The following is a 15947-nucleotide window of genomic DNA, read 5'->3' as shown; positions in this document are numbered from 1 at the left end:
ATCCCATGTAAAAGTATAGGAAAGCTGCGTCATATATCGAACTCAATTTCACCGGTTGTTCGATATATCGAACTCCGCACCACGCACTGGAAAGTGTGCCTTCCCCAAAGACGATCGCATCACCCTTGGCTGTTTGCCGCGTGACGTTTTTAAGCCACGCGCGGAAGGAATGAGAGGGGACAGTTCGGCGACGGCTGGTCTGGGCAGCGCCGCGCCCATTCCCCAAAGGCGCGTGCATCTGCAGTTGTCGTTTTCCGCGCGCCAGCACATGACGTTTGCAAGCCATGTGCGTGGGTGTGCCCATTCTTTTGCCGAGCTATCTCTCTCCTTCAGCACGCGCAACGCATGCGCCAAGCCAGCTGCCAGTTTCCAGACAGACATCGGACGCTTTCTCCAGCGTGTGTTGGGAACCCTCTGCGTGCGGTGGCGCGGCGGCTGACGTGGCTACGGCGCCTGCGGATGTTAAGAAGTGGCAGCTCTTTTTTTTTTTTTTTGCGAGTCATTTTTTTTTATCGTTATGCTGTACGCGCGGCGTAGCCTAAGATATGGCGGCTGCGGACGTTTAGAAGCGGCAGCTTTTTTTTTTTTTTTTTTTGCGGGGATGTTTATTTTATTTTTTATCGTTTATCCTTGCTTGTATGAATCAGCGAAAGCACGCGGTCAGCTGCTGCGATCATAACGCCTGCCCCAAGCGCGGCGTGATAAATCGAACCAGGCTTGTGCAATCAAGCCATCACGGGCACTCTGCCCGTGATGGCTTGATCAAAAGATAAACGCGCGCTCTGACGTTATCGCCGCGCAGCATCTTGGCACGCTGCCAATGAGCTGTGGATGAGACGACCGAAACGGACTGACGCGCCATCGACCTGCAAGTGAAAATGCTCGCAATGTCTGCCGCCGCGGCGACACAGAAACCTTGTTTTGAGCTGCCGCTGTGCTCGAGCGGCGAGAGGGACGCAGTTCCAACAAGTTTGAAAATTTTCGCTATGTCGCTGCCCCTCGTCGCTGAGATCGCTCAGTCGCTTGCATGTGAGCTAACTGGCCTTATCGCATTTTTTTTTTTTTTTTTCAAATTCTCGGGTGCAAAAGTGGAGAGTGGGTTCATTATGCGAGTGGGTTGATTACGCGACAAATACGGTATCGTTTTTTCGCATCGTAAGTGTCGTCACAAGCCGATTTCTGTATATCGAATTATCGATATATCGAACTATTTCGCGATCCCCTTCAAGTTCGATATATCCGGGTTCGACTGTATTGCATCGTGCGATCTAGTTCACTAAATAAACTCGTTGAAACGTAATTGTTGTAGATAAAAACAACCAGCAACTGACAATGTGCGTAGGTATCAGTGGTTGCGCCCCTTAGAAGAGATCAGCGTTTCACCTTTTCCCTTCACATCTATTACTTCACGAGTTATAGCGTCCTACTGCAGTGCTACCGCTCCTCTGCTCCTGCCTGCACGCCTTAAGTAAAATGGAATTATACAGGTCTGTTCCTGCGCGCCGATCGACACCACTGGTGTGATGCCTCTTGCTGCCTCGTCATGAATGAAGGTGAAACAGCGACTGCGATGTGGCGAAAGAAATGCAGTGATGTTTGGCCTTTTTACGAACGTATAGAGGCAGGCTCACCCAAGTGCGCCTTATTGGAGTGGTTCTCAGAATGCCAGCGAACACGACACCTTTGATCAACCACCTCAGACGGCATCCAGGAGCCAGCAAAGAATATGAGAGTGGAGCATCTGCTGCTCAGCAGCGTTCTACATCAAGGACAAGATAGGCAAGTGCTAGCTCAAGCTGAGCCCTCTAAAATGAGCTGAGCTGAGCTGAGCACAGCTGAGCCCTCAGAGCCCCCGTGCCAAGGCACTTGCACAGAAAATTGCTTCTTTCATTGCAAGTGGCCTGCATGGCTACTCTATTGTCGAAGAGCCAGGGTTTCAAGACCCGATGCGGTACACGGTGCTCGAATACAAGGTTTCCTGTCGCACGACGTTGTTGAGGACCGTCGTGTCCGAAATGTACAATGCTGTCAAACACTCCATCCATGAGAAGCTGCACAGTGCCATCAGCACTGATGTTGGCTCTGTCACCATCACATTTGACGGCTGGACGTCACGAGCTGCGGATAGTTACGTGTCTGGGACGTGCCACGTGCTGAGTGACGACTTCATACCTCACAGTTTTGTTCTTGCGTGCCACCACCTGTGTGCAAACCATACTGCCGAGAACCTGCGTTGTTTACACATGGATGTTTTTAAAGAGTGGGGGCATACATGAGGACCTTCCTTGCTATGTAGTGACTGACAATGCTCGGAACTTTGTGTCCACGATTGTGCCAACACCCTGGGCGCACGTTGCTTGTTTCGCACACACTCTGCAGCTTTGTGTTAAGAACGCGAGGAAAGAAAGCAACGGATTCGCAAGCGTATGTGGAAAAGCACGGGCTATCGTTGGGCTCTAGAAACGAAGCAGCAGTGCGAGAATAAGCCTGCAAGAAATATAAAGGAGAATGCGCATAGAGGAGCCACTGGAGGTGATACAAGATGTGCCAACAAGATGGAATAGTGTATACGCCATGCTAGTGCGCTTGCAGAGGCTGAAGTCTTCTGTGAGAGTAGACTTGGCAGAAATGGATTCTGTTGACAAACTCTTGAATAGTGTCAAGTAGCAGCATTCGTGCCAGTTGTGCAACCGATTGAAGCCACTACCGCTGCTTGTTCAGAGTCCCAGTCTTTTGTTATTCCCTTTGTTCACTGCATTCAGGTGCTGCTTCCTTAAGAAGCCAGTGGAGCTGAGAAGCTAGTGTTTTCAAGGAACCTCCTCAGGTCTGTGAAAGTAAGATTTCAAGGTATAAGCACGCAGATACCCCATGCTGTTGCCACTGTGCTTGACCGTCTTTTCAAGGATGTCTGCAATGACCAGCAAGAAAAGGGCACATGAGGTCCCTCTTGTATTCAGTACTTCAGGAACAGGAAGAGGCAATGCTGTTATAGTTCGGCTCACAAGAAACTTCTGCACACGAGGAGACGGATCGGAGAGGAAAACAGTCATTTAATTGGGGAGTGTTTATTACCTTGGTATTGTCAAAACACAAAAAACCCTTAATCTTTGATGCAAGAAATGTCCGACTATCTTCAGTCCCCAGTGTTTCCTCGGGATAGCAGTTCATTTCAGTAGTGACAAACAGAAGGAAAAATCAAGTATGGAGCTCTTGCAATCATGGCCAGAAAGTACCTTGCCGTTCCGGCTCATCATCATCATCAGCCTGACTATACCTATCGCAGGGCAAAGGCCCTTCCCATTGGACCATGCCCAGTCTTTCATATACTCATTTAAATCTTTTTGAAATGCGCTTTGTTTCACTGCATCTGCACTAGTTCTAAGGTTCCACCTTTTACGATTATTCGATTGATGCCAAGTTGACAGTATTTATTTATTTATTTATTTCAATACCCTCAAGGCCCGAGGGCATTACAGAGGGGAGTGGGTTATATTACAAAACTATAACATAAAAAAACAGCAACAAAATACATGTCAACATATAAATGACGCTCCCGAGAAAAAAAAAAAGAGAGAGAGAGAGAGGTTACATAAAAGGAATAAGCAGTTAAACATTCTGAGTACACACCCACACATGAGAAGGAACAACACATAAGAATACGGGGCATAAAGGCAACTTTTGCAAAGGACGAAATGACGCTCAAAAAGCAATAACGCAACAAAGAATATAAGTTTTTAAAAAAGATTGGCTGATCTCAAAATAGCTGAAAGAAAAGAAAAAATGGCATTACAACAAATTCATGTGTTTATGATACTGATAGGTTGAGTAAGGCAGATTTGAACACAGAATTATCAGAGATTTCGACCACATTTCGGGGGAGGTGATTCCAACTTGCCGAAGTGCTGGGGATGAATGAATTGCTTAATTTCTACAATTTCTAGTTGTGCGTTCTAGTAGTGCCAGGCTGTACTTCTAGCCAAGCTGCATCTAGTAATCTTACTAACCCCTGCCAACTCTATTTGACTTTATTGAGCGCTATTTTCTTGCGCTTATGGCACTGTGCAAGCGTTTTGTTTTTAAAGATTAGGCTTGATCTCACCTCTACACAAGTTCGATAAGCTGTGCATTGTTGTGAGCTATACATCAAACAGCATTTTGAATAAAATTAAATTTTAGACCGATTCGCTGCTTTCACTGTTCGATTAGTATTCAATTCAATTCGGTTTTTAGCTGAGCTATTCATATTCGATTCAATAGCAAGAGTGTACTAATCTGACATGGTCGTAACAGCGCGAAAACACACTGACAGGCAGGGTAGAAGTGAGACAGCACGGCGCTGACTAGCAACTGAATTTTAATTCAGGAAGGACTGCTTTTTATACTAAAAAAACCGTAACATTCATACCAGAAAAAATAAACAGATACCATGATTAACGAAAGTTTCCTTATCCACAGTAATCTACAACTTATGAGCAAGGAAACTAAAACAATCAATTTCGCCGAGTGAGCACTGATTGCAGCCACGCAATCACATTCTTGTGAAAGCTAAACGACAGTTTTGCTGCACATGTCTCCCCATCTCCCCATCTCGCCAGATAAAGAATGCTTCAGCAACTTCGCACAATACTTGATTAGAGTTTCGGTACAACATGTGAGTGTCCTTACAGTCCGGTTTGCACCCTCTGCAGTTTTGACAGTGAAGAACCAGGTTGGAACTGGGTACTTTGTTCTGGAAATCACGGTGCTCTACTAACAGTGTATTCAGACATCGCCCAGTCTGTGCAATGTAGGTCTTGCCACAGGACAAGGAAATTTGATGCACTACCCCCCCCTGCGTGACAAAAACACCTCATCATGGTGGACACTGCATTTTTTTGGGGTTATGCCCATTTCTCAAGCGCGTGCTGACATATCTTCCCTAGCTTGTTATCTGCTTTGAAGACGACTTGCCGATGCCGATGCCGATGCTTGAAAAAAGAGCGCCGAACAGACTCTGCCTCAGCGAGCGCAATTACCGGGGGAGACCTGCACAGCTTACATAGAAGAAGTCCTCAAGCTGTGTAGAATAGTTGATGCTCGCATGACTGAGGTAGATAAAGTGGGCCACCTCCTCAAAGGAATAGCGGTGGACGTATACAGTTTTCTCATCTGCAAGGATGATTTGAATACCACCGCTGATGTTACCCGACACTGCCGCGCGTTTGAAGGTTTGAAGCGACGCCGTATCATTCCTAAGTTTGGTCGGCTGCCAAATGTCACAACTGTCGCCAGTGTGGATGTGCCTGAAGCGACGAGCATGGCAGAGACAATTCGACAGATTGTCCGCGAAGAGCTTCGGAGGCATCATGATATTGGGGGTCATGGCAGACCCGTCTACAGTGGAATCTCTTTAATAGAAGAGACATCTGGGCGAGTTGGTATGGTGACATGATTGAAAAACAGCGCAACAGACGTGGACGGAGGTGAAGAACAGAAGTCTGTTCTTCACCTCCGTCCACGTCTGTTGCGCTGTTTTTCTATCATGGAATCTCTTTGGCAGATGATCGTCCACCTTCTGCCTGTTATGCCCCCTCTGATAAATCTCCTTGGGACATCCGATGCTCTGCTGCTCATGGCCCGAACATCCAACCTGCCACCATCAATGCCTACAACAGCCATCACGCTCATCCTCCTCGTCGACATCCAGATCATGAAACGTTCGACCCAAGCCACGATGAGCCTTACTCATCGCGTGAATGTTAGCCGCCGGTGAGCTATACCTGTGAAATAATGGGCACATTTCGCATTTTTGCCGCAATCGCCGTCCATACCGGCAGTATCGCCGACAGTGGGTGAACTCCCGTACAAGGTTTCCCGCTGACAATGCTGATCCATATAAAGGAACACCTGGTCGCAATGAGTACAGACCAACACCTAGCCGACATGACAACAGAACGGCGCTGAAGCGAAATGAATCACCGGCCTCTGACCGCAGCTTGACACCACCATCTCGGCGCTTACGGCGCTCACCTTCTCCCCGACGATGGTCGCCACCTCCGGGAAACTAGTCAGTGCGACCGATGGAGGTGAGGTCGCAAATTATTCTAGCTTACCTATGCCTCTACCCGTTTCAATGTTAAAGAACAGAATTGAAGTTTTTGTGGACGGTGTACGTGCTATGGCGTTGGTGGACACAGGTGCAACCATTTCTATATAATCCTCGCTTTTAAAAACTGCCTTGGTCGTAAAGTTATGTTTGGTTGGGATAGAGTGACAACACTGTGTGGTGTTGGTGGCGAACCGCTTAACCCACTTGGAGTCTGTTCCGTGAACCTCGTAATCGCCGGCCGCACATTCCGAACCGAATTTGCAGTACTTGGTCGATCAACGCATAATGTCATTCTTGGTCTCGATTTTCTGGAACAATGTGGGGCCACCCTCGACTTTCACAATGGGGGCATTTCTGTGAATACTCGCTTTGAATCTGCTTTGTGTGAAAATTCGCCGACCAATCCTAGCACACTTTCGGTTTTGGACGACATAGTCATTCCTGCAATGTCAGCAGAGTTTATACAAGTTGTTTGTTCAAGCTGTACCAATGATGCCTTCGACACTGTAGTTGAACCATTCACTCTCAACTTCGCGAAGAAAAATGTTCTGATTCCCCGTTGCATCATTTCAGTCAGGAATTGCCATTTTTCTTTGTGGACGACTAACTGCTCTAATGAACCTGTTGTATTACTACGTGGCCTAAAACTTGCCAACTTTGACGAAGACGCTGTTGAATCAGTGGCAGTGCTCAGCACAGACAATTCCCAGCCTACCGCATGCTCAGAAGTAGGTAAAACGAAATTTCTTGCCATGATTAACAAATCCCTGCCAACAAGTGACCGTTACAGTTTAGTGGAAGTTCTGTCGAAACATGCTGCGGCTTTCGATTTCTCTCGAGACTCGCCACCACGGATTTCCATTTCCCGTACTCGGCACAGAATAAATACTGGGTCCTGTATTGGGTCCTGTATTGGTCCTGTATTGGAGGAAGATGAGGGGTTGCAGGAGAAGCTGAAGAGGAAGAGGAAGCTGGCTTGGTTCGATCTGGGTGTGCTAACGACCAGCGCATCTAACACCCGCTGTGTAAATAAACCACGTAACAATACCGAAATTCTAATCAAGTATCGCGCGAAGCATTTTTTATCTGGCAAGACTGAGGGACATGTGCGGCAAAACCGTTGGTTAGCCTTTACAAGAATGAGACTGCGTGGTGGCAATTGGTGTTCACTGAACGAAATTTATTGTTTTTGTTTTTTTGCTCATAAGTTGTAGATTACAGTGGCTAAGAAGACTTTTGTTGTTTATTTTTTCTGGTATGAATGTTACATTTTTTGTGTATAAAAAGCAGTCCTTCCTGAATAAAAGTTCAGTTGCTAGTAAGCGCCGTGTTGTCTCGCTTCTATCCTGCCTGTCCGGGTTTTCTTGCTCTGTTATACCATGTCTGATTTGTACCGAAACCAACTCGCCCAGTTTTTTGTCCTCCACAAGAGTGTACTATTCGTATTCGATTCGGTTTGGAAAAAGTACTATTCGCACACCCCTAGAAAACAGCAAAGCAGAAAACCACAGGACGAGCGCTAACTCGCAACAGAAAGTTTATTCAAAGACAGAACACTATGTATGGAAAAAGTGACCACCCTATTGAGAAGTGAGCAAGCCAAAAACACTTAGGACGAAGGCACGCAAGCTCACATTCATGTAGAAAAATTGGTGGCTTATTAACGCACAACCTTGTTTTTTTTTTTCTTCATGGGTAGGCCTCCATTATCTCGTGTGTTAAGGGGGCCGGGTGCTTGTACAGGATATCACAATAGTGCAGTGAAGGATAACAAGATTTGCAGTCAAGGATGTGGTCTACGAGGTTAGTAGATTTGTTAGTGTTCAAGTTATTTGCATGCTCTTTGAAGCGTGTGTTAATGCATTGCCCCATCTGCTCGATGTACACTTCTCCGCATGACAGTGGGATTTTGTAAACTACACCTTCAGTGCATGGCACATACTTAGTTTCATGCTTAACCCCACATGTTATTTCATATTCTTCTTGGGCAGTGCTACCTTGTAGCGCAAAACAGAGACACACGAGAAGACCGAACAACAGGAGCTCTAACTTCCAACAAAACTTTACGATAACTCTATGTTCACGCACCAACAAGCCCAAAAAGCTGCGCTTTTGGACTATATTTCTTCTTGGGGCCCAGCCTTCCTTTCCAAAATAGCATAAACACCTTGGGTGCAGAGGAAACAACCCCTATGCCATATCTTTTTGCCACATTTTCAAGATTGTGTGTCAGGCGATGTACATAAGGGAGAACGGCAAACATTTTTCTTTCTTTCCCTTTTTCTGTACTATGTACCAAAGTTAAGAGTTTTAAGCTTTTTGGCTATCTTGTTGCAGCCCAACAATAGAACATCATTCTTTTAACCAGATGCCTTGAGTCTTCCAATTTGATCATTGAAGCGGCCGATTACCATATGTTCACAAGACTTTAATAAAGCAGACATCAGAGGTGAGACCACAATTCCTGTTTTTACTTTCTTAGAGTGATACGATTTAAAATTTAAAACCCTAGGTAGGTATTCCCAGCAGATATGGCCCGTCTCAACTTTGAAACGCTGACCCAAAAATTGTAGCTGGCTATCACCGGTGACCTTAGTGGTTAACTGTAGACCATTAAACAATTTTAGTACATCAGTCATAGGCCTAGGGAGTCACTCGTCCTGTGGTTCTCTGCTTTGGTGTTTTCCATTCAATTTAATATCTTGACTGGATGGCCCCTTTGGGACTTCAATGAATGTCGTGGAATTCTGGTTCTTTACCAGCATGGGGGCCACTTTTGCCGTTTCTGTGGATGCCGAGGACTTGTTCTGTTCAGTACCCCAATAGAGAGCTACTGTGTGTGAATGACCTCATTAGAAGTGAAGGTGTGATTTCTTTCCGGAGCAGTTTTTTTGGGCGAGTGTGTACAGTGAAGCCCACTTGCAGGGAGGCTTGGAGCTGCTACCTGGCCTCGGTGGGCATCAAGGCAGTCTTCTTCTCTGCCCTGCTCGAGAGCACCAGGGAAAGAGAACTACAGGTTTGAGTTCCCATTGGGGGCAGTGGTGGGAATGTACGTCTTTTTGATAAAGCTACTACTTGCACACAGGAACATTTTTGCAAAGCCTAAGCTTCACCAAAATGAGTCGTCACCAGCGTTAGGGGTCACAACTCTTGTCCGCCGTTAAAGCCGGAGAGAGTAGCGGATAAAATTCAGTCCAATTAAGTTTTTCATGGAAAAGTGGCTGAGTAAGGCTGTCAGGAGTGTTTCCTATGAAGGCTTTTCGCTTTCCACTGCGGAAGTTGTTACGTCGGGTTCACAGCATTTTATTTAACTTCGTCCGGACCCAGCCGTGACAACACTCAAGAAAAACACACACCGCATTTCACTGCACCGCTGATATGTGTGACGCCAGTCTCCCACGCCTGGTTACTAGTCTGGAGCACACTCGCACCACACCGCGGCAGGAACGCGCAACTGCCCCACCGCTAAACTCCGAACACAACACTCCTCCACCCTTAGTTCGGACTCAACAGTCGGCCAGAGCCAGCACAAAGTCCCGCAGATGGGACGGAGCCTTCCGAGCTCGAAGTGAGCGACGTAGGGTTGGTGGCTCAGCAGGGTCACTTTTCTCCCCTGAAGACAGTGGTAGAGGCATAGCCATTGGTACTGTTTGTGGTGTGACAGTATCGTCAGAGGAAGGTTCAGCTGTTGGCTGCTCCTCCACTGGTTGGTCTTCAGGTGGCTCGCTGCTCACTACTTCGGGTGGTGTTCCCTGCATAGGACAAGCTTCTTCCGGTGGCCCTCCTTGTGAGGGGCAGACTTCTGGCTGCTGTTCTGTGGGTACTGGTCCTTCACCTATGCAAGGGGTAGCGGCCCGTCGACGGAGCTGGTCCACATGCCGGCGCAACACTCGGCCATCTGGCAGCGTAACTTCGTAGGAGATTGGGCCTGTGGCTCGGGCTACCACAGCAGAGACCCATGGAGGCCCCTGGCCATAGTTTCGTGCAAACACCGGGTCTTCAGGTTGGAATGAACGTGGCATCGGCAGCGTCCCTGTATGCTGGGAAGACCTGTCTGGGGCCCTGTCCGGATGCAACCGGTCCAGCATGGTTAACAGCCGGCGGCCCATCAAAAGTTCGGCTGGTGATCGCCCTGTGCCTGTGTGCGGGGTTACATGTTGCTGTAACATGAAATCTGCTAGCCGCCGTGACCAATTCCCCTGAATAATGCGGGACAGTGCTTCTTTAGTGGTTCGCACCATCCTTTCAGCTTGACCATTTGTGGACGGGTGAAAGGGTGCAGAAGTCACCTGACGAATTAGGTTGGCATCGAGAAACCCCCGAAACTCGGCAGACGTAAACTGAGGCCCGTTGTCAGACACGATAGTGGCTGGAAGGCCATGTGTTGCAAACAGCTTCCGCAGAGCGTTGATCACAGTGAGTGATGTCATCGATGAAACTGGAATGACCTCCAGCCACTTTGAATACGAGTCCACCACGATCAAGAACGTCTGTCCTTGGAATGGCCCTGCAAAGTCAATGTGTAGGCGGGACCATGGTGTCCGCGTCGTCTCCCATGGATGGACTGGTGCTCTGGGCATCTCTGGCCGTGTCTCCTGACATGGAGAGCATCGTCGCACCCATTCCTCAATAGCTGCATCGATTCCCGGCCACCATACATAACTGCGGGCAAGTGCCTTCATCCGAACAATTCCTGGCTGCCCGGCATGCAAGGCTTCAAGAATCCTGGAATGTACCTAACTTCTGCGGAATAACTACACGGTCACCCCACAGTAAACAGCCCTTGTGGGCCGATAGTTCATTTTGCCTGACCACGAATGGTGTGAACTCAGAACTAATGCTGTGCTTTGGTGGCCACCCCTTCCATGCCCAGTTGAGTACACGGGATATTATACGGTCCTTGGCAGAATATGTGGCAATGTGAGCCGCATGGAGTGGGGGTTCTGGAAGAGTGTCCAAGAGCATAATGATCTCAGCTGGGGACGGATCCTCGGGTTGCTGGTTTGTCAGGGGAATTCTGCTGAGGCCGTCCGCGTGGCCCAGCTGTTTTCCAGGCTGGTGAAGGAGAGAGTATTGGTACCCATTCAGAAAAATGGACCAGCGCAGCATCCGAGGGGACAACATCTGCGGCGTCTGGCGGTCTGGTGCAAACAATCCCAGAAGTGGCTTGTGGTCCGTGTGGATCTGAAACGGCCGGCCATATACATAGTCGTGGAACTTTTTTACGCCTGCAACTACTGCAAGTGCCTCTTTATCAATCTGAGCATAATTCCGCTCAGTAGTAGACAGCGTCCTTGAGTAGAATGCAATTGGTGCTTCTCTGCCATCTGGCATTTTGTGACTTAGCACAGCCCCTATTCCATATGGTGAGGCATCACAAGCCAGAATGAGTGGTTTGTTCTCATCAAAATGCACCAAGACCTGGTTGGATGACAGGAGGTGCTTCACATTATCAAACGCTCTCTGCTGTGTGTGACCCCAGACCCAGGGCGCATTTTTGTTCAAGAGCCGATGCAGTGGTTCTGCGACAGTTGCCTTATGGGGCAGAAATGCATGATAAAAGTTGAGGAGCCCCAGGAATGCCTGTAGCTCTGTCTTGCCTGCAGGACGTGGTGCCTTCACAATCGCTTGAGTCTTCTCCGGCATTGGATGAATTCCCTCGGCGTCGACTCTAAACCCCAAAAAATCTACTTCAGCCACCCCAAGCTGGCATTTCTCTTTCTTGACCTTAAGCCCCACATCTTGGAACCTTCTGAGAACTTCACGAAGACGACTGAGCAGCTCTTCTTCCGAGGTTCCAGCAACAATGACATCATCAAAGTAAGCAACAACCCCAGGCACTCCCCGTAGAAGGTTTTCCATGAGACTCTGGAAAATGCCGGGTGCGGTGCTGACCCCAAATTGAAGTCTGTGGACACGGAAAGCTCCCCGGTGAGTTACGATAGTCTGCACTTCCGCCGCTTCCTTGGTCACTGGCAGTTGCTGGTAAGCCTGAGCCAAATCGAGTTCAGCAAACACAGTTGCACCGGAGAGGGACGACAGCACATGGCTCACCACTGGTACTGGATATGCATGTTGCTGCAATGCTTTGTTTATTGTGCACTTGTAGTCTGCACAGATACGGATGTCCCCATTAGCCTTCAAAGGAGTGACGATAGGTGTTTCCCATCTTGCATGATCAACTGGCTCCAGGACCCCTTGCTGAATGAGCTTGTCCAGCTCTGCATCGATTTTTGGACGAAGTGCAAAAGGTACTCTGCGTGCCCTCAGTCGGATTGGCTCAACCTTGGCATTGAGTGCAAACTGCACAGGTGGCCCTTTGTAACACCCCAGTGCTCCATCAAACACTGAACTGAACTCCTGGAATATGTCAGCACTCAAGTGGAATGGCTGGTTGATATGCTGCACTCCTGTAATGTTGATACCCAATGCTGGGAACCAGTCCAGTCCAAGCAGACTTGGACGCTCACCCTTGACAATGATAAGACGTAACAGGCCATCGAAATCCTTAAACTTCACTCTGAACGTGCCATACCCATGCACGGCTATGCGATTGGCCTGGTAATCCTTCATCATGATATCCAGTGGTTTCAGCAATGGCAAACGGCCGCTCGGGAAAATCCGCCTGGCTGTGGCTTCAGATACGAGTGAAAAAGTTGACCCCGAATCCACCTCCATTCGGCATGGATTACCTTCAATTTCGACCACCACATGTACCTTCTTCAGGGCGGGTGCAGGCACATTGTGTATAGCGGTCGCAGTTTGGTCGTCGCAGTAGGAAATATTCGCGCGAGGCGTCCTGCTGTCAGTCTCGGAGTTCTGGCGGTAGTTCCTTGGCTTCCGCGAACGGCAGACCCTCAATATGTGACCAATTTTTCCGCAGCCCCTACACTGGGCGTTCCTGAAACGGCACAGACGACGTTCGTGGGGACCGCCGCAACCAGCACAGGTGACGCCCCCTGTTCCTTCTGGGTCCGTCCGCTGGGCAGGAATGTTCCGTAGACGCAAGACATCTTCGGTGGCGTCTTGCTCATTATCGACGTCCGAGCTCGTTCCCTGATGTACTGGCTCGATGCGCGGCGTGGTTAGACCTGGACGGACGCCGCGGTTAGCTTCCCGGTCGATGGCCTCGGCAGCGGTTGCCTCCTCCACAGCACTCGCGAGGGTCACTTCTTTCTTGGCCAAAAGTTGTCGCTTTACCTTGTCGTTCCGCAACCCGAAAACAAAACGGTCTCGAAGCGCGATGTCCAGGGTGGTGAAATTACAATGCTGCGCCGTGGTTCGAAGGGCAGCAAGGTAGGCGGCCACCGGCTCTCCCTGTGCCTGGTCGCGTCGGTGGAACTCGTATCGCCTTGCGAGCTCCGGCGGCCTCGGGGCCAGGTGCTCCCTGAGCACGGCGAGTATTGTTTCGAACGGGGTATCTCCGAGCTGGGCCGGCGCGACGAGCGCTTTCACCAACTGAAAAGTGGCGGAGCCGCAACGACTAAGGAACGTGGACCGCTTTTTCCCGCCGTCTGTTATACCTTGCGCATCCAGGAAGAACTCGAAACGCTGTGCATAATCTTCCCAGTCCTCGGGGCGGGACAAGTCGAAAACTTCAATGTAGCCCTCGCTGGCGGTGGCGGCCATGCTGCACAGGTGGGCGTCCGCGATGTCAACTTCCCTTAGCCGCAGCAGAAACGACGTCGACCCAGCATCCCATCCTCGTCACCAATGTTACGTCGGGTTCACAGCATTTTATTTAACTTCGTCCGGACCCAGCCGTGACAACACTCAAGAAAAACACACACCGCATTTCACTGCACCGCTGATATGTGTGACGCCAGTCTCCCACGCCTGGTTACTAGTCTGGAGCACACTCGCACCACACCGCGGCAGGAACGCGCAACTGCCCCACCGCTAAACTCCGAACACAACAGAAGTGGTGCTCCGTCCACGCGCCTCGCAGAACGGCTTTTCGAAACTTGAGGAAACACACCCACACAAAAAGAAAACTCGAACAAGCGTGCACACTTGACAACCTTACAGTGTTGAATGCCTCACTCACTTCTATTATGAGCTCGTCCGCATGGCGAGAGATGACACTTCTCAAAGCCTGGATGATGAACAGCTGAGTGATCGGGATGTCATTGAGACCTTGTCAAAATGCTGGCAGTGTCATTTGCAATGCAGCACAGGAAAAAGCATGCCATTTGAGGCACAGCTGCCAGCGTCTGTTTTCCTGAGAAGTTAGATGAGTCCAGCTCTCAGAAACATAGCATCCATTGGCGCCAAGAGAAGTAAAATTTGTACAGGGACTGTTGTCACAGGCCTGTGAAGTGGGCTGCATGAGGCACATGCTTTTATTTGGCATGACGTAATTGAGAAGGCAGCGGAGGGTGACGTTTTCTTGTCGTCCCTTGCCTTGCAGGAAGCCGAGGAGGAAGTGGCTGCTCCCCAACAGAGTGCAGGTGTGTTATTGTTCAGTGTGAGCGCGTGTTGCAGAACAGGTATTGCTCTACCATTTGAAATGCCTCAAGAATATTCATTGTCAGCATTGTGAGTAAAAAAATCCTCTGATTGGTTAGCAGGTTGTGTGATGTCGCCACGTGACATGGCTGAGCTGCTTTACGAAGGGTGAGATAAAAATTAAACCATGGGTTGATGCAGGCATGCTTGTATGTATTGGTTAAAGCGGGGCTTTATTGGTGTAATGTGGCTGCTCTCACGTAATATGTGAAAAGGGGTGTGGTAGCCCCTCAGAGGCAGAGCCAAAATGCTTTGTTTGTGATGTAGTGAAGGGAAGATCCTGGAGCATGAATTCAGCCAGTGCAAACCAAGTCACCTGTGAGATTCTCATGCACAACCTTAGGGCACAAGAACCCTGCAGGAACTATTGTTTCTCATCTAAGCACAAACAAGTGCACCCCACCGTGAGTAGTTTGGGTTCAGTCGCTGCTGTTCAATGGGGCTAAAACACAAGGCATCAGTTGCAATGACCTTTCTTGTACTTTGTAGGCATAACAAGGTGGAATGAGCATACCTTCATGTAGCCAATATCACCAAGCTCTTCAATTTCTCAACACCTTTCAAGTGCATGTATTTGAAAACTCCATGTAATGAACATGTCACGGTGGTTGACCTTGATATAACGAACTCGCGGTGTCCACTGTCTCTTAGCTGGTGCTGAATTACTGGAAATTTGGCAGAATCGTGCAAGTTTCAGGGGGATAAAACACCAACTGAACTGAGAGGAACGTCTGCTATAACAACGGGCAACCGCTGATACCGTAAAATACGCAGTGTTTCAACGCCGACACTGCATCTACATGGCAGATGCAGCAGTCTTTGCGGCTCTTGCTTTCGGAACATGGCACTACAATAGTTTATGCTTAAAATAAGCAAAAAATAGCAGCGCAAAAAATTAAGACATGAGGTGAGCAGTGTACATCCACTGCCGCAGCGCAGTTACTCGCGGGCCCCCACGCGTCGTTGGGGAGCGCGCCGGTGACGCGAGGCAGTTGGTTCCCTCGGCCAACGGTGGTGGGCGAGCTGGAACATGCTTGAAGACCGAGTGACGCAAGCGCGCGCACTCTCTTTTTCCCAGACAGACCAGAAACGCCAGTTGCGCTGACTAGCAACTGGCTTTTCATAAACTCCAGTTGCTAGTCAGCACCTGTGTTGTGTTCTCACTCTGTCCTGTGTTAGCGCTGTTCCCACCATGGCCATTCGAAAAGATCTCTGCTGTAAGTGAGGCAAATGACAAAGCCTCTGTACAAGAACTCATGACCACGCCGCAGTGTTGTATTTGACAGAGGTGCCTTTTATCAAGGAATAATGGCAATTTCTACTGGTCGCTCTAGGGTATGTTTTCTTGTCC

General features: G+C 49.0%; 1 protein-coding gene across 2 annotated transcripts in view; it reads left to right on the top strand.

The window, feature by feature from the left end:
* Ns3 (nucleostemin 3) overlaps positions 1–15947 on the top strand; it is a 127084-nt gene that overhangs the window by 38853 nt on the left and 72284 nt on the right. For both annotated transcript variants that reach the window (XM_084597263.1, XM_084597262.1), the window contains exons 7-8: positions 9014–9104; positions 14499–14538. In XM_084597263.1, coding sequence (XP_084453389.1) covers positions 9014–9104; positions 14499–14538 — 131 coding nt within the window. The remainder of the gene's footprint in view (positions 1–9013; positions 9105–14498; positions 14539–15947) is intronic.

Source organism: Amblyomma maculatum, chromosome 3 (assembly GCF_055883805.1).
Source record: "Amblyomma maculatum isolate TAMU_Amacu chromosome 3, ASM5588380v1, whole genome shotgun sequence".
Lineage (NCBI taxonomy): Eukaryota > Metazoa > Arthropoda > Arachnida > Ixodida > Ixodidae > Amblyomma > Amblyomma maculatum.
This window is presented reverse-complemented; position numbering and strand designations above follow the sequence as displayed.